The 19,908-nt window shown below is 44.8% G+C and overlaps 1 protein-coding gene across 6 annotated transcripts in view; it reads right to left on the bottom strand.

Moving 5' to 3' along the window:
- CAST (calpastatin) overlaps positions 1-19,908 on the bottom strand; it is a 205,614-nt gene that overhangs the window by 124,760 nt on the left and 60,946 nt on the right. For 5 of the 6 annotated variants that reach the window (XM_040421563.1, XM_040421568.1, XM_040421562.1 and 2 more), the window contains one exon: positions 3,405-3,467. In XM_040421563.1, the coding sequence (XP_040277497.1) occupies positions 3,405-3,467 (63 nt within the window). Of the gene's footprint in view, positions 1-568; positions 701-3,404; positions 3,468-19,908 lie in introns of those variants that run through there. The other variant, XM_040421566.1, reaches the window with a different exon arrangement.

Raw genomic sequence — 19,908 nt, 5'->3', positions numbered from 1 at the left:
ACAATCACTATCCATTAGTAAGTGCCTTGTATTAACTTTCTCTACATGATAAAAGCCATGAGACACCCCCTTTAAGTCTAGGCCTGGGATAACAGACAGTAGTAAGGATAGTGTCTTGCGCTGCTTATCACTATAGATTATACAATTACTAATAATTAACCAGCTTTCATCAATTTCACTATAAGCACAGATTTACATTCTGTTTCAGCCTCTCTACGTTCTCGTACCCAATATTGCAGTAAGAAGCCGGGTCCCACCAGTGACACGAATATGCCTTTTATCTCCCAGGTCACCCTTGTCAGTGGCTCGGGACTGAAGGCACAGGCGAATAACACCGCCACACCCTGCAAATAAAACTCTCCAGAACTTCTCCATCGCTCAGCTCAGTAAGGATTCCTTGCCCCACATGCACGCAGACCTTTGGAGATACTTTGCCTACACTACGCACCCACCCATCTCAGACAAGTCACCGTAAACCTGTGTCACAAAAAGAACCGCCACCATCCTGCCGTCATGCCGGCTGCTGTCACAGCAAGACTGACAGAGCTGCAGTAAAATAAAACCGTACCTTATGTCAAGAGCCCTGCGTCCTCACTGATATCCTGCCCTGCAGCTCAACCACAACATCAGAGTTTCTTTTCGGTGTGCTGGCAAACCCCTCTGCTACGTAACCAGGCTCTTCCCAAATCTCATGCACACATGACATGACAGGGCCATCCCAAACTGCAACTGTAAGAACCTTAATCTCCACCCAAAGGAGTGACTAGCTCTCCTAGCACTTAACCCTCTGAGGCCATGTGCGCTGCAGAAATATGCTGTGATCTGCATAGTAAAAGTCAAGCACCACACAGCAAATAAAAAGATGTAATAGTAAAAGATGCAACATTTTCACTACAGAGAACATACAGTACTAATGTATTATGGGATATTAAATGTCCTTTTACAAGGGCTGATAATCAGCGATGGCCAGTCCGCCGTGTTCGCCCGCAAACACATGCGAGCTGCCATCTTAGCTCACAAGTCCGGCGATGCACAGGTAAGTCCTTACCTGTGCGCGAGCCGGTCTGAAACAAATGCGGTCTTCGGGTGCAGGCAGTTCTGAGAACAGCCCGATGAAGGCCCCCGGCAGCTGTTCTCAGAACTGCCTGCTCCCGGTGACCGCATTTGATTTCAGACCGGCTCGCAGCACAGGTAAGGACTTACCTGTGCATCGCCGGACTTGTGAGTTAAGGCGGCAGCTCGCATGCGTTCGCGGACGAACACGGCGAACTGGCCATCACTGCTGATAATATCCCATGAGGAGTTGGTCCATATTTCTATGAGAGAGTTTTCTAGGCATGCTCTGCGACCTGTGAAGAGGTCAGGAGTAGTGTTGAGCAAACTTGTGTTTTAAGTTCGGCTTATCGAAGAATCGCGTTATGGATTCCGCTACCACGGACCAAGTTATGGTCCGTGGTAGCGGAATCCATAATGCGATTCTTCGATAACCCGACCCGAACCAGAACTTAAAACACAAGTTCGCTCAACACTAGTCAGGAGGGAGAAGATAAGCTGTAACAATCAGCAACTGCGAATGGTGGATCCTGTGTTATCTACATATAGGTGATATCTGTCATTCGAAAGGCACATTTACACTGGGCGGATGACAAGACAATTATCGGGAAGGTAGCGTTCCTTCCTGACAATTGCCTTCTCGTCAGTGGAGGTGAAAAGCTGCGTTTACATGCAGCAGTCACCTCCACTGTATGGAGATGAGCGTTGGCTACTGCCATCACTCGTCCCCATACAGATTTATTGTTTCTGGTTAGCAGATCTCTGTTCCACCAACAGAAAGGATGACTGTTCGCACCAAAGATCATTTCACTCGATGAACTAGCGTTTTTTCTTAATCATTAAGTGATCTAAGGCACCTTTACATGGGCAGATTATCAGGAAAAAGCATTCCTGCCTGACGTGTAAATGCGCCTTAATCCTGCCTGTAATGATAAGCAGATAACTGCAGTAAAGTGATCTGTACAGACCAATAAATGGCACCTATTATTAGGCTTAGTGGCCAGTGCGAAAATTGCAGGATTTCTTTTAAAGGGCGCCTGTCACCTAGAAAATGCATATTAAACCGCCAGCAGTACCTTATTGCAGCCTGTACCATGACTATAAAGGTGTCTGTGTCTTTTCTGTGCAATGCAGCAAAAGTCTGAAAAAATACTTTTATTTAACTGGGCACGCTATGTAAACCATAGTCTTGAAGTCAAGGGGCAGCGGCTTTCTAGCCTGAAGTCAAGCGGGCCCGTCCCCTTTACCTCCCCTTAGCGTTTGATTGATAGGATTTCCTTCACTACTGGACGCATGAATGTAGTCTTGTGCGTGCGCCGTGTCCCTGCAATACCGGCGCCTGTGCTGTGCCTGTTCCACTCCGCTATGAGCTCAATGCTCAGGCACACGAGAGCCTGGGCAAGCGCGAGACTACATTCAAGCAACCGGCAGTGAAGGAATCGGGCATCCTATCAATCAAACGCTTTAGGGAGGTAAAGGGGGCGGGGAGCGCTTGACTTCAAGCGAGAAAGCCGCTGCCCCTTGACTTCAAGACTATGGTTTACATAGCGCGGCCAGTTGAATAAAAAGTCTTTTTTCAGACTTTTGCCTCATTGCACAGAAAAGACACAGACTCCTTTAGGCCTAGTTCACACGAACGTGTGTGATCCGTACCCACTTCAATGGGTCCGCAAATCCGAAATTGCGGAACGGCCGCACGGAACGGGACCCCTCGGAAGCACTACGGAGTGCTTCCGTGGGGTTGCCTCCCGTACTTCAGTTCCGCAAAAAGATAGAACATGTCCTATCTTTTTGCGGAACGGGCGAATCGCGGACCTATTAAAGTGAATGGGTCCGCGATCCGATGCGGCTGACCTACGGCCGGCGATCGTGCATTGCGGCCCGCAATTTTCGGGCCGCAGCACGGGCACGGGTCACACACATTCATGTGAACTCGACCTTATAATCATACTACAGGCTGCAATAAGGTACTGCTGGCGGTTTAATATGCATTTTCTAGGTGACCGGTTCCCTTTAAATATAGAAAATTTAACATAACATTACCAAAAAATTATTTAAAAATCATTTTCTGTTGACACATTCCCTTTAAAGCACCATTAAATTAAAGTTCACAAGTTTAGCCAACAATTGGAGGGTTTTGCAGTAATAGTAGTAGAGATGGCTGAACTTTTTCACCCTGTACAAGCTTCGCAGACTTGATGGACAGTAGGCTGTATTGGTGAACTGGTAAAGAGGTGAGATTTGCTTTTCGTGAGATTTTGAGAACAATATATGAACGGATTCTCCCACTGAATTCTGCGGACCAGCGAATCTGTGAAACAGGTAGTAGACATGAAGGGCATTGTCCTTACCTTGCTACTGCTAGCGGCTGCAGCACTGGTGCTTGCACTTGTTGCACTAGCTCCATGTTTTTTCTGTAAAATGGAACAAACCAGAAAATGTTATTTTAAGGATTGTGCTCCGCAGTCATATACAATACAAGAGAGGTACAAATTATAAATGCTAGGCAGCAAATGCGTAATAACTGCCCTATAAGTGCTTCATGAAATTAGCGAGACAGAGGCCTTTACTGGGCTAAGGCTACTTTCACACTTGCCTTTACATTTTCCGGTATTGAGATCCGTCATAGGATCTCAAGTCAATACCGGAGAAAAATGCTTCCGTTTTGTCCCCATTCATTGTCAAAGGGGACAAAACGTAACTGAACAGAAAGGAATGCTCCAAAATGCATTCCGTTCCGTTGCGTTCCCATACCGCAGCAAGCTACGGTTTTCTTTCAGTCATGGGATACAGAGCAAAACGGATCTGGCATGACCCACAATGCAAGTCAATGGGGACGGATCCGTTTTCTCAGACACAATGGAAAAAGGATCCATCCCCCATTTACTTTCAATGGAGTTCATGACGGATCAGTCATTGCTATGTTAAAGATAATACAACCAGATCCGCTCATAACGGATGCAAATGGTTGTATTATCAGTAACGGAAGCAGGTTTTTTTTTGCTGATCCCTGCCGGATCAGGCAAAAACGCAAGTGTGAAAGTAGCCTAATATGACCATAGGATGTTAGGCTTGGTCACACACAGCAGATGCTACTGTCACATGTGGCAAGTGCCATACAATGCCACAATACTTGTACGCAAAATTGTGCCACAATAGTTAAGTCTTACAACAGTGACCGTTTCATCTAATGCAATAAGCCCTGTAAACCACCTGGTTTTAAACTTGTAAATTAGATTCCAATCTCTTCGAACTTTTTTCAAAACAATTATTTTTTTTTAAAGTGATGTAAAACACTGTCAAAACAGTAAAGTGTGAACAAGGCCTTAATATCAAAACATTGCATAAAATACATAAGACACACGCTAAAAACCACTGAAAGACATGACCTAGTCACAAGTCTCTTGTACTAGTGATAAAACCCAATGATATGGTTTTAAATGTACTTAGTAGCAAGTTTTAGTAATGCTATGGTAACTCTGGTATTGCTAGGTAACATAGTATTCTAAGTATTCTGTGCTGACATGAGCTAGCTGGATAGCCACAAGCAGGGTCATCAGAGCCACATGGGGAGCACCATAACATCATACGTGCCACCATGGCAATATGTGGAACACTGATATAGAAAGTGCAGCAGGATGTGTGTGCTTTATGGCAGCAGAAATGAATTGCTATCAATTGGTAGAGAATTGTCACAGATTACTACAGTCCTTAGGAAGTGATGCAGTACACCCCTTCCACTAGAGACCAAGAAGTGACAGGAGTGATGTAAATAGAGCCTTATATCTGCACATAATGTATATTTTCTTATTATACAAAAGTTCATCCAGACCAAAAAATCCCTTTAGGGGTCCCAACAAAAAAGTTTAATGTATATAAAACTAATTCTTTAATTGTACCTTTAAAATTAAACCTACAGACGACAGATCATGAACAATTAAAACTATCAGGGACTGGCAATATGTGACTTATAGTCTTGGAATTGCTGGGAGGACTGAGTGGGTGCTTTATTTATCTGTGTGTTTATGGATATTATTACCACATTGTGGTATATGAAACAGACTCACGTCCATCTGTCACCATCCACAGTGGCCACTGGGGACGATTAGGACTTATCACAAATTGGCGATCAGGCAGCCACACTGTTTATTATAAGTCTGCGCAAATCTACTTGGCAGTTTTCTGCTCCATTCACTAGGTGCACACACAATGTGGCTGTCTGTATTACCACATATCAATTGTTCCCTGCCAGCGTTCATGCACTGTGGCTACTTGTATTACCACATTCAAATTGCTCACTTATGGCATGTATACACTGTGGCCATTTGTATCGCCTCATTCAAATAACTCACTGCCAGTGTTCATACAATGTGGCTATTTGTATCACCACGTGCAGATTCACTGCCAGCGGTCACACAATGTGGTTAAATCTATCACCGCATGCAGATTGATCACTGCCAGTGTACATACATTGTGGCTGTTTGTATCACCATGTGCAGATTCACTGCCAGCGTTCACACAATGTGGTTTTTTTGTATCACCACATGCCGATTAATCACTGCCAGTGTTTGAAAAGTGTGGCTGTTTGTATCACCACACTCAAATTACTATCTGCCGGCGTTCCAGCCCATCCACATATGCATGACTGAGTGGAGGCATATGTGGATGGGCTGGAACGCCGGCAGATAGTAATCTGAGTGTGGTGATACAAAAAAACCACATTGTGTGAACGCTGGCAGTGAATCTGCACATGGTGATACAAACAGCCACAATGTATGTACACTGGCAGTGATCAATCTGCATGCGGTGATAGATTTAACCACATTGTGTGAACGCTGGCAGTGAATCTGCACATGGTGATACAAACAGCCACAATGTATGTACACTGGCAGTGATCAATCTGCATGCGGTGATAGATTTAACCACATTGTGTGACCGCTGGCAGTGAATCTGCACGTGGTGATACAAATAGCCACATTGTATGAACACTGGCAGTGAGTTATTTGAATGAGGCGATACAAATGGCCACAGTGTATACATGCCATAAGTGAGCAATTTGTATGTGGTAATACAAATAGCCACAGTGCATGAACGCTGGCAGGGAACAATTGATATGTGGTAATACAGACAGCCACATTGTGTGTGCACCTAGTGAATGGAGCAGAAAACTGCCAAGTAGATTTGCGCAGACTTATAATAAACAGTGTGGCTGCCTGATCGCCAATTTGTGATAAGTCCTAACCGTCCCCAGTGGCCACTGTGGATGGTGACAGAGGGACGTGAGTCTGTTCCATATAACACAATGTGGTAATAACATCCATAAACATATAGATAAATAAAGCACCCACTCAGTCCTCCCAGCAATTCCAAGACTATAAGTCACATATTGCCAGTCCCTGATAGTTTTAATTGTTCATGATCTGTCGTCTGTAGGTTTAATTTTAAAAGTACAATTAAAGAATTAGTTTTATATACATTAAACTTTTTTGTTGGGACCCCTAAAGGGATTTTTTGGTCTGGATGAACTTTTGTATAATAAGTGAATTTTCATCCCGAGGGCTCCAACCTAGGGCTCATTTTGTTGTTTATTTAATGTATATTTTGCTACTGTATCTTGCTTTATTAAGGGCTCTTTCACACCTGCGTTATTGTCTTCCGGCATAGAGTTCCGTCGTCGGGGCTCTATGCCGGAAGAATCCTGATCAGGATTATACTAATGCATTCTGAATGGAGAGAAATCCGTTCAGGATGCATCAGGATGTCTTCAGTTCCGGTACGGAACGTTTTTTGGCCGGAGAAAATACCGCAGCATGCTGCGCTTTTTGCTCCGGCCAAAAATCCTGAAGACTTGCCGCAAGGCCGGATCCGGGATCAATGCCCATTGAAAGGCATTGATCCGGATCCGGCCTTAAGCTAAACGTCGTTTCGGCGCATTGCCGGACCCGACATTTAGCTTTTTCAGAGTGGTTACCATGGCTGCCGGGACGCTAAAGTCCTGACAGCCATGGTAAGTGTAGCGGGGAGCGGGGGAGCAGCATACTTACCGTCCGTGCGGCTCCCCGGGCGCTCCAGAGTGACGTCAGGGCGCCCCAAGCGCATGGATCACGTGATCACATGGATCACGTAATCCATGCGCATGGGGCGCTCTGACGTCATTCTGGAGCGCCCCGGGAGCCGCACGGACTGTAAGTATACCGCTCCCCAGCTCCCCGCTCCTACTATGGCAACCAGGACTTTAATAGCGTCCTGGATGCCATAGTAACACTGAAAGCATTTGGAAGACGGTTCCGTCTTCAAATGCTTTCAGTACACTTGCGTTGTTACGGATCCGGCAGGCACCTCCGGCAACGGAAGTGCATGCCGGATCCCAACAACGCAAGTGTGATAGAGGCCTTAGGCCTTCACAACACAGATCTTTCATTAACTTGTCCACCCTCTAATAATAATGAGATGACACTGCTCATTCTGTCCCAGTCTATACAGCAAAGTTGACAAGGGTGTATATAACAATTTGAATAATATTTAAGGATTTTTTCTTGTTCCCTTTAATTAGCTTCTAATAAAAATGTATCCTTTAAATTAGTGATCCCCAACCACCAGGCCATGGACCATACCGGGCTGTGGATCATCTGGTATTGGTCTGTAGGGGTCGCCGAAGTTGAACAGCAGGGACTGAAACTGTGTCTCGCTGTTCAGCCTCATAGGCTGAAGGCCGCTAGGTCTGAGGCCTATGAGGCAGTGGTTCGGTGCAGGATGGTTGCAATGACTGACAGCATCACAGACAGTGGGAATGAGGTGAGTATTTTTATTTATTTTTTGTAGACACTACTGCAGGCACTATAGGGGAGGGGAATTATATATACAGGGGGATTAATTGTAAAAGAGGCCACTACTGGGGGGCACTGTATGTGAAGAGACCACTACTGGTGGGCATTATATGTAAACAGGCCCCTACTGCGGAGCATTATATGTACAGATGGCACTACTGGGGGGAAATTATAAGTAGAGATGGCACTACTGGGGGGGCATTATATATACAGATGGCACTACTGGGGCATTATATCTATTGAGGCCTAAATGGAAATTACTTCTGAGTGGGACTGGGGCCTAAATGGGGATGATTACTAAGTAGGAGCATAAAAGGAGGCATTATTACTAAATAGGCGTGTTCTGTGTGTCCATTTATGCAGAAACAAGTTGTGGTCAGGAGACGTCAGAGTGATCTGTCAATGACTGAAAAAAAAGGAAAGGGAACAACTCAGTCAAAGGAGAAATCACCTGTAAGTCCCTGTGTGGGGGGCTTAAATGGGATTATTAACCACTTCCCGACCACCCATTGACTATAAACATCCTTGGGCGGTCGGTTTATCTCTGAATGGACGTTCTGGAACGTCCTTTCAGAGATGGCAGCTGCACGCTAATCGTACAGCTGCCGAGCACGGGGTCCGCTGTTAGTGACAGCAGGACACCCCAGAGAGAAGGCAGGGACCGTTCCTGTATGTCCCTGCCTTATAGATCGCTGTATACACAACTCTCAACAAGCGCTGTGTATACAGATCAGGAAGCGCTATGCCACTTCCTGTCCCGGCCCGGTGGTCATGTGACCGCCGGGGTCGGGGGAGTGCAGGAGCTGACGGGTCTTTCATAGACCACAATCAGCCCTGCACCGAGGCTGTACAGTGCAGTATTATGCTGTACAGCCTCTCTGGGGGCTGTATTTCCCCTGTAACTGGGGCTACTATGTCAGCCCAGTTACAGGAGAAATCAATAGTAAAAAAAAAAAAAGAAGTTAAATGTCCCCCAGAGGTCTTGTATGACCTTATGGGGGGACAAAGTGTATAAAAAAAATTAAAAAAAAAAAAAAAAAAGTTTCACATTTAAAAATTCCCCCCAAAACTGTTATTTAAAAAATGTTAAACATAGAAGAAAATATAAAAAATAGACATATTTGGTATGACCACGTCCGCAACGACCAGCTCTATTATAATATCTTATGATCTACCCCATCAGGTGAACACCGTAAAAATAAACATTACGTCAAAACAGAATTTTTTGCTAGATCACCTCCCAAAAAACAATGTTAAATTAATCAAAAAGTCATATGTACCCCAAAATGGTAGCAATAAAAACGTCACCTCATACCACAAAAAATGAGCCCCCACACAGAAAAATAAAAAACTTGCAACACACAAACATGAATTCGTTTTATTGTGTAAAACGAATTTTTTTCAAATAAATTGATATATTTGGTATTGCCACATCCGTAACAATTGGCTCTACAAAAATATCACATGATCTACCCCATCAAGTGAACGGTTTAAAAAAAAAAAAATATGGCAAAACAGCTTTTTTTTGTCACCTCACAAATCAATCAAAAAGTCGTATGTACCCCAAAATGGTAGCAATAATAGACGTTATTATTGCTACCATTTTGGGGTACATACGACTCACCTCATCCCGCAAAAAACAAGCCCTCACAAAAACATGATTTTTTTTCTAAAAATGTTTTTATTGTGTAAAACGTAAAAAAAAAAAAAAAAAAAAAACATATTTGGTATAGTTGTGTCCGTAATGACTGGATCTATAAAAATATCCCATGATCTAACCCATTAAGTAAACGATATAAAAGAAAATAGAAAAATGACACCTCCCAAAAAATTAGAAAAAAAGCAACCAGAAAGCCACATGTACCCCAAAATGGTGCCAATAAAAACTACAGCTTGTCCCGCACAAAATAAGCCCTCACGCAGCTTATTCAACAAAAAATAAAAAAGTTATCGCTCTTAAAGTGACACATGTCAGATTTGCAAAATTAGGCCTGGCCAGGAAGGGGGTAAATGGCCCGGTCTGGAAGTGGTTAATGACTGGGATCTAAGAGGGTATATGGTCATGGTGGAGTGGTATAATGATGTTATCCATTTTATATTTGTATGTGTCAGTATATGCTATTTTTGTAGCAGATCTCGTCACAGCGTTATTACGTATGGTTTTACGGCATCACATGACTATTAGCCCATTTAAGGAATTAATGGCCTGATATGGTTGAGAACTAAAAAGCCAATCATTCCATGTATAATTAGCTCATCTTTAATACTATGACTAAATCAATTTTATTCCCATATAGTCATATAAGTCCAGCCACACCTACAGTGTAAAACATTCGTCATTATAATTACTGATTTAGAGCATGGAAAAAAATGTTGCCGTCATCCACTGAACTTGCTAAACCGGACCCGGCCACTGCAGTAGTGCAGTCTAGTCTCTGGTATGAGGCCGGTAGGACCACGCACTAGATGAAGGTCCTGTTGATTGTGCTGGATGACATGACTCAACATGCATAGAAATAGTAGGTGAACGTGTCACTCATTTCCTTTAATGCACATGTATTTCAAAATGCCCGTATATATTGCTGCTGTTTTACAAAGCGGGCAAACATTACACCTATATATACGAGCATATAGAAAATGTTTGATTCTGCATGTGTCCTAACTGCCCTCTTATAACCAGCCACTTTCTGTAAAGTAGGTGGCCTCAGGGGCGGATTGGGAACTTAAAAGAGGCCCTGGAAAAAATACTAAAAGTGGCCCCGTTTTGTAGTCGGGTCCATACTGATGGAAGGCAGGCCAGCGATACCATATTGTGGCAAATTATACTAGGGCTGAAACGATTTATCGATGTAATAGAGGCAAAAAAATCCCCAATGCATTTTCCCTGCATCGACGATTCGTTTAAAATCACATGACCGCGGAGCGTGAGTAAAGTGAAGCCTCTCACTCACCGCTCCGTGGCCTCCCGACTCGGCACCGCGCTGCACTGGCCAGGGCCTTGCGTGCACACATCATCAGCGCGCTGGCTGACGCTGTGTGTGACGTCAGGTCCCTCCCAGTGCATGCTGGGAAGAAGACGCGGTCGGTCTCCTGCGGACTCCATGTCAGCGCACTGCTAGGATAGGTAAGTATAAAGTGAGCGGGGAGCGGGGGCACCTGTGATTTGAAGGGGCTGTTGGTGCTGAGGGACATGGATGGCAATGGCATGGAGGGCCTGATGGCGCTGGGGGAGTGGGGGATGAGACATGGATGGCATAGACAGGCTGATGGCGCTGGTTTGGGGACATGGCATGGAGGGGCTGATCTGATGGCACTGGGGGAGTGGGGGACATGGTGGATGGCATGGAGGCACTGGGGGAGGGGGACATGGCAATGGATGGCATGGAGGCACTGGGGGAGGGGGACATGGCAATGGATGGCATGGAGGGGCGTATGGCACCGGGGGGAGTGGGGGACATGGCATGGAGGGGCTGATCTGATGGCACTGAGTGGGAGACATGGCAATTGGGCTGGCAATGGATGGCATGGCAGAAGAACAGCCTGCTGCAGTATACAGTATTGGGTATAGCCGGATACAACCAGCTATAAGCTCTCATTGACTATAACGTGGTCCAAGGCCATCTGGCCATGTTCTGGAATACATGCTGCGTATCGTCCAAAGCTTTTTTTTTGGTCCGGCCAAAACCCAGCTTGACTGCTGTAACAAGGCCTGACCCCATTACAGTCAATCGCTGGAGCAGCCGGCAGATAATCCAGCTATACCCGATATGGTACATTCCGGCTATTCTTCTGACAGAATGTACGGTATATTGCAGCTGTGAATGAAGCCTTATGTGTGTGCAATTATGTGCTATACCACTTTAAGAAATAGAAATATGGTTTTTCTTATTAGAATACTCGATTAATCGTAAAAATATTGCTAAAAAAATCGTCATTACACCACCACAACAAAGCCAAATATCACAGCCCATCATAAAATACTGCAAACAGAACAAAATACATCCCCAAAAACCTTCACTGGCCGGCCGTGAGGAGGGTTCAGGCAGGCCCGTGGGCATCGGCCCATCTGGAAATTTCCCTGTAAGGTCTATGGCAAATCCGCCCCTGGGTGGCCTGCTGGAGGCGTACACAGCTCTCATGGGGCCCTACAGCAAAACTTAGTATAGGCCCCCACCCAGTCACTCCCAGGCAACGTAGAACACAAACCACAATGCCCCAGATTTCTGATAAATTTACTTTTTTTTTTATTGAAAAAGTGAAAGAAATTTTGAGTGGAATTGGAATTCAGTGGAATAAATTTTATCTGACTTCAACCATATTTCCCAATGATTTTGCACCAGACAACTGGCATAAGCACATTGATAAATCTCCCCCATTCAACTCTAAATCACTGCTTCACTCCATTAATGTTACAAAACTATCTACCACTATAGAGCTCAGTGCATAAGACGTTATACAGTTATAACCGACTGCAATGGAAACTGTAATCATCTCTTTGCACTGAGCTCCCCCTAGTGGCAGCTGTGTAAAAATGCTGTGTTTTCAAGTCAAAAAGTTCATTGAGGTGCCCTCTCCTCCTGTAGCAGTTGCGTGGTCTGCATCCATTGAAGGTAAGCCACTGTGGCCTGCTCAGCTTTGTAGAAGAACCTACACAAAGGAGTCAAGGCAGCAACATGACTACCAAGTATCCTGCCATCAAATGTAGAGTTTAAAAAAAAAAAATCTGTGCCTAATAACCAGTGTCACCAAGGGCCAGGAATGGTGGAAAGCCTTCAAAATATATATTTTTACATATTTACGGGACACTGAACATCTCCAACATATACCAAACAAGTAAACTACAGTAAAGGGGTTCTCCGGGCTACAGATAGGTCATCTATATCAGATCGGTTGTGTTTGACACTCAGCACCCCCATGATTAGGCTGGGTTCACATCACTGTTTATTTGCAGGATTTTGTAACGAATCTCAGATGGGAATGGCTTAAACAGAGACCAAATGTGCATAACTGATGTTCAGTACCTGTTTGTTTTTTTTACAGGATCCGTTATTCTCTTTATTTTTCTGTTCAGAAGAACCTGGCCTAAGTTGTTTTGGGCCTCTGGAAACTACACTAAGTATGGAGCTGGAGGCAGACAGCGCCATAGACTGTGTAGTGGCCATACTCTGGTACTGCAGCTCAGTTCCAATTCAGATGAATGATAGCTGAGCTGAAAGGACAGTGTATGGAGCCTTCTGCTTTCGCTCCATAGGCAGTTCTTTTTCTTTGCCAGGACAGCCTGAAACAGCTGATCAGTGAAGGTGCCAGGTGTCTGATATTGATGACTTATTCTGGCTGCTGAAGTGTCGGACCCGTATACTACACATGACCACTGCAACCAATCACTGGCCTCAGTGGTCTCGTGCTGGATACCACATGTCATCACTACAGCCAAAACATTATGTCACAGCCGCAGCAGCAGGGAGGAGAAGAGATGTAGAGCTGGAATGGAAAGGCTGCTCTTTCATAGGAAAACAGGATTTTCAGGGCTATATCTCCAATATAGCTTTCCCCCGTAGACCTGAGTGATCTATGGTGGAGCTATGGTATATACCTGAAAATCCCATTTGAAAGAAGACCTATTGAGTGAAGAAGACCTACTTTGCAGAGATTTTGCAGCACTTGTAAGATATAGACGGAACTAAGGACTTGAATTTATTTTATACTAACGGAAATGGAGGGGGTTCAGTACAATACTGATAGGTGCAAACAAAAAAGAATAATCCCTTTAAGGGGGTTTTCCAGGATTCCTCAAGATAGGTCATTAATTTCCGATTGGCTGGGGTCCAACACCCGGCACCCCTGCCGATCAGCTGGTTGAAGGCTGCGCTCACCTTCACTGTTTACCTGTTCGCCGTCGACATCGCAGCGTTGAGCAGGTGTAATTACAAGATGTCCCATACACTTCTGTGGGACGGCTCTGTAGTGTACACTTGAATAGGAACGAGCCGTCCCATTGAAGTGAATGGGACATCTTGTAATTACACCTGCTCAACGCTGCGATGGCGAACAGGTAAACAATGAAGGGAAGGCAGCGCTTGCACAGATCGGCGGGGATGCTGGGTGTTAGACCCCTGCCGATCTGATATTGACCTGAGGATAGGTCATCAGTATTATAATCCTGGAAAACTCTTTAAGGAGGGGCTCTCCACCACCACATATACTGTACATGAATATTTCATATTTCTGAATGCACAACCTATCATATATACACCATAACCTTTACATCTTACTAGATGCCTAGGAGATAATACAACCAGTATAGATGGACTATCAGTGATTTGAGAGCTGTCATTTGGCACAAGATGAAAGTTCTTCTGAAAATTGGAGTCAAATATCCCAAAAATGGAGCAAAACATGTTTTCAAGTGCGTGCCTGCCAATAGCCCTGCTAAATTATGGTATAACATGTAATGTATGCAAGGTTTGGATAATTGTAATGGATATGTCCTATAAAAAAAATAAGGAGTGCCCTCTGTGTTGTAAGCGGGATGCACGGTGTCACACCTAACAATGAGCTTCCATGATGTGCAGTCACTCGATGTTCATCCCACCAGAGCCGCTTACTCACCAGATGTTCCCTGAGGGTTTGCGGATTCCTAGCTGATGCAGTTTTTGCTGAGTCTTTTTTTTAGCCAAAAGGCCTCATGCACACGGCCTTTGTTTTGGTCCGCATCCGAGCCGCAGTTTTGGCGGCTCGGATGCGGACCCATTCACTTCAATGGGGCCGCAAAAGATGCGGGCAGCACTCCGTCACTCTGTTCCGTGGCCCCGCAAAAAATAAATAAATAACATGTCCTATTCTTGTCCGCGCTTTGCGGACAAGAATAGGCAGTTATATTAAAGGCTGTCCGTGCAGTTCCAGAAATCGCGGAACGCGCACGGACGCCATCCGTGTTTTGCGGATCCGCGATTTGCGTGTGCATGTAGCCAAACATGAATGAAAAGAGAATTAAAGTTGTCTTTAGGATCTTAGGATCCACTACTGGCCTTGACTACAAAAAATGCATAAAAACTTGTACCAAAGTTCTCTAGATTTGATAAATTCCCCCAAATAAGGCATACAGTGCATCTACAACTTCACTGATTTTGCTTAGCTCAGCAATCTTCCCACTAGAATTGCATTACAGTCTACCGGCCATCTTCAGCTCCACAAACACTTTAGTTATTGCAATGGGTGAGGTCTCAGAGCTTACACTGCTATGGTTTAACATTATTAATTGCCATTTATAGAATTTTTAATTGCTATTATTAAAGGGCTTCTGTCAGCCCACTAAACCGTTTTTTTTTTTTTTTTCTTAATAATAACCCCTACACTGCGATTTATCCATACATAAGTAAAATAAGAATTTTGGTTCAGTAGAATTTGCTAAAACCCTATTTTTATAATATGTAAATGACCTTGCTACCAGCAAGTAGGGCGGCTACTTGCTGGTAGCAGCCGCATCCTCCGATGGTAATGACGCCCCCTCTGCTTGTTGATTGACAGGGCCAGCGGACGGGATCTTTCTCCGCTGGCCCTGCCTGTTTTCATTCAATATCTGGCGCCTGCGCCGCGGCCGTACCTCTCTTCAATCGGCGCAGGCGCACTGAGAGGCGGCCACTCACTCGGCCGCTTCATCCTCAATGCGCCTGCGCGGGGTGTAGATGTGACGTCATCGGCGCAGGCGCATTGAGGATGAAGCGGCCGAGTGAGTGGCCGCCTCTCAGTGCGCCTGCGCCGATTGAAGATAGGTACGGCCGCGGCGCAGGCGCCAGATATTGAATGAAAACAGGCAGGGCCAGCGGAGAAAGATCCCGTCCGCTGGCCCTGTCAATCAACAAGCAGAGGGGGCGTCATTACCATCGGAGGATGCGGCTGCTACCAGCAAGTAGCCGCCCTACTTGCTGGTAGCAAGGTAATTTACATATTATAAAAATAGGGTTTTAGCAAATTCTACTGAACCAAAATTCTTATTTTACTTATGTATGGATAAATTGCAGTGTAGGGGTTATTATTAAGCAAAAAAAAAAAAAAACGGTTTAGTGGGCTGACAGAAGCCCTTTAAAGGGGTTTTCCAAGTATTTTATACTGATGATGTAATCTCAGCATAGGTCATCAGTATCTGATCGGTGGGCGTCCCCCGCCTATCAGGTCCTTGAATAGGCCACGGCACTCCAGTGAGTGCCGAGGTCTTCTTGCAGGTTGCAATAAGCCAGTGATGTCACGTTCATCGGTCACAGGGCCTAGGCACAGCTCAGTACCATTCAAGTCAATGGGGCTGTGCTGCGACACCAAACACAGCCTCTATCTAATGTACAGCACTGTGCTTGGTAAGCTGCGAGGAGGCCTCCTCAAACAGCTGATGGGCAGAGGTCCCTAGTGTTAGACCCCCACTGATCAGGTACTAATGTCCTATCCTGAGGATACGTCATCAATATAAAACACGTATTACTATTATAGGGTCACCAAAGATGTGGACAAGCCTTGCAATACCCTAAAATAAAAAATAATCCTCTAATCAAGCGTTTCTCCAGCACAGTCTTCGTGGCACTGATCTGGTCCTCCGGCTTGTTTACGAACTACAGTACAACTGCTGCAACCAATCACATGCCTCCCTCGTGTCCCTCTTTTTGACTCAATTCTTTCTGTTCCTCTTTTTGACCTGATAAATAAATGAGCAATAAAGAGGACTTGTCAGTTCTCCTGACAGATCTGTTCTAGCAGCTACTTACTGGTACATCCTTCATAAAATATCAATTTCTGGAGCCTCGATTCTTATGACTCTACGTTGTGCCATGTCTGTATTATTCCTGCTAGAAGTTTACAAATAAATTGCCAGCAGTCTGCAGTAAAGGTACTGCTGGGTGTTACCAGTAGCGGCTGTGTCTGTTCAATCAGTGCTTCTGGTGTTAGACTGTACAGTGTCTGGCTGCAGTGGTGATGTTCCGTACACCTGCACGTTATCGACACTGTGAAGCAGCAGCAGGAGGACCAGACCAGTGCTGCAGAGTACGGCCTTGGAAAAAAGGGTAGGTATAAGGTGTTTTTTTGTTTTTTTTTACTCAGGCAACTGGAGGGATCTTCACTTCTCTCGGGCAACCCCTGTACCGTTACTGCAGGCTGCTAGCAATTCATTCATAACTTCTAGTAGAAATAATAAGGGAATGGCACAACATAGAGTAACAAGAGCAGATGCTCCAGAAACATTATTACTTGGGGAATGCAAGTACCGGTAGTTACTAAAACAGACATGTCAGGAGAGGTGACAGCAAATCTATAATAAACTTACTTAACTACTCCAGAAACTATTTGCTTCCTACCTGTAAAATAGACCTCAACTTGTATATTTTTTCATTATTAGGTGCAATTTGGACTTTAATTCTATAAGCCATAGCAGGAAGTGTGTGTATGGGGGGGTAAGGGCGAGTGGGGCACGTAGAGGGTTGAGGGTGTGTCTGGGCAGTTGATATACATGGGGAAGCAGGGAGCCGCTCCGCTCCACTATTCAGCTGAGCTGCAGTGCTCCACAGCAGCCACACATGGCGCTGCTGGGCTGTATAGGAGGAACGTTCAGGCCCGGGAATCAGCCTCTTCCTACACAGCACAGCAGCGCGGCGTGTGTGTGACCACATCATTCTGCTGCTGGGGAACGTCACATCTACGCGATCATCAGGGAAAGATGAGTACTTGTGTTTTCTTTTACTAATGAAGCTGGAGAGGGCACTACTGAAACGGGCAGAATGTGGGCATTGCTACTGTGAGGGGGCAGAATGTGGATATTACTACTGTGAGGGAAAACAAAGTGTGTATTACTACTGTGAGGGGGACTATGTGGTCATTACTACTACGAGGGGGCACAATGTGGGTATTACTACTGTGAAGGGGCACAATGTGGTTATAACTACAGTGAGGGGGCAAAATGTGTGCATTACTACTGTGAGGGGGCACAATGTGGATATTACTACTGTGAGGAGGCAGAATGTGGGCATTACTACTGTGAGAGGGGCACAATGTGTGTACTACTACTGTGAGGGGGACTATGTGGGCATAACTACTACGAGGGGGCACAATGTGGGCATTACTACAAGGGAGCACAATGTGGGTATTACTACTGTGAAGGGGCACAATGTGGTCCTAACTACAGTGAGGGGGCACAATGTGGTCCTTACTACTGTGAGGGGGCACAATGTGGGCATTACTACTGTGAGGGGGCACAATGTCGGCATAACTACTGTGATGGGGCACAATGTGGATATAAGTACTGTGAGGGGGCACAATGTGGGTGGTATACAATCAATGTCCTGAGAGGTCCACTGCTAAGAACAGTGTCTGGCTGCAGTGGTGATGTTCAATAATAACCTGTGGGAATATTTTTCCACTGCTCATGTAAAATTAATGTGTCTGTTTTCTTCTACGCTGCAGGTTATTGTGATTGCAACTAATGTCTATTCCAGCTATCAGTATCCTAAACTACTGTTCATATTGTGGGGTTTTGCTCTGGTAGACAGGGTAAGCGGGTGCACTATAGAGGCAAAATACAAGTTCTTAACTCAAAACGTCAGTGTTTATTCACGCTTGAGGCAATTGCACAAAACAGCACATAACTTTGCAGTCTTGGTGTTAATTCACACATAATGGAAAGTTCATACAACACAAGTCACCTTGCTGGCAGTTCTGCCTCCAGTAGTCCACAGCAGGCTTTAGGGGGCCTGTTTCCACAGCATGCAGCTCTCAGGCATGGCACAAAGCCTCAGATCCCAAAAACAGAGACATCTCTGCTGAGCCCAGCTGCATATTTAAGGACAGCCAGCTGCTGCCAAAACCCAGACCAGCACTTAAACTCTGGTCCAGTATTTGACCTCACCTGGCTAGAAACCAGTCCAGCCGGACATGCTGGAAGGAAAATACTTGCAAGACGGTTGTCACAATATATATATCACTTTGTGGTTTATTTTAGTTTTCCTATTTGTCCTTAAAAAATGTTGGCTGTCCATGAGTAGGATATGTTGTTCAGAAAAAAAGAAAATATTGGGTTGGCAACCCTGTTGGCTGTGATAGTAACACATCCCTTATTTTAAAGATATGTTAATGAATCTACATAATTATGTCTGCATTCCTTCAAGAAGAATCCATTCATTCCATAAACAAGACAAACATTGTATATGACAGTACTAAAGAATAAGTCATCTGCAGCGGAAGGGCAAACCATAAAAACTATTCAGTTTAGGTAATTTCAGGTTAGGGTACTTTCAAACTTGCGTTAAACTTTTCAGGTATTGAGTTCCATCCTAGGGGTTCAAATAATACCGGAAAAAAACTGATCAGTTTTATCCTAATGCATTCTGAATGGAGAGAAATCCGTTCAGTATGCATCAGGATGTCTTCAGTTCAGTCACTGTACAGTTTTTAAATGGAGAAAATACAAAATTCCGGAACACACAAAATACATACGGACGTGTGCATGAGGCCTAAATCCGCATGATCAGTATTACAACACCGTGATACAGCAATATTTTTGCATCCATGTTCTGGACATAAAACATGGACTGTCTGCGGATCAAAGGGTTGTGGGGATGGGGAATTGGGTCTCGTAGATACTAAGGCCCCTTTCACACGGGCGAGTTTTCCGCGCGGGTGCAATGCGTGAGTTGAACGTATTGCACCTGCATTCATGACCCATTCATTTCTATGGGGCTGTTTACATGAGCGGTGATTTTCACGCATCACTTGTGCGTTGCGTGAAAATCGCAGCAAGCTCTATTTTGTGCGTTTTTCACGCAACGCAGGCCCCATAGAAGTGAATGGGGCTGCGTGAAAATCGCAAGCATCCGCAAGCAAGTGCGGATGCGGTGCGATTTTCACACACGGTTGCTAGGAGACGATAGGGATGGAGACCCGATTATTATTATTTTCCCTTATAACATGGTTATAAGGGAAAATAATAGCATTTTGAATACAGAATGCATAGTAAAATAGCGCTGGAGGGGTTAAAAAAATAAATAAAAAA

This window comes from Bufo bufo, chromosome 2 (genome assembly GCF_905171765.1).
Source record: "Bufo bufo chromosome 2, aBufBuf1.1, whole genome shotgun sequence".
Classification (NCBI taxonomy): domain Eukaryota; kingdom Metazoa; phylum Chordata; class Amphibia; order Anura; family Bufonidae; genus Bufo; species Bufo bufo.
The sequence above is the reverse complement of the archived record's forward strand: the minus strand, read 5'-3'. Positions and strand labels throughout refer to the sequence as shown.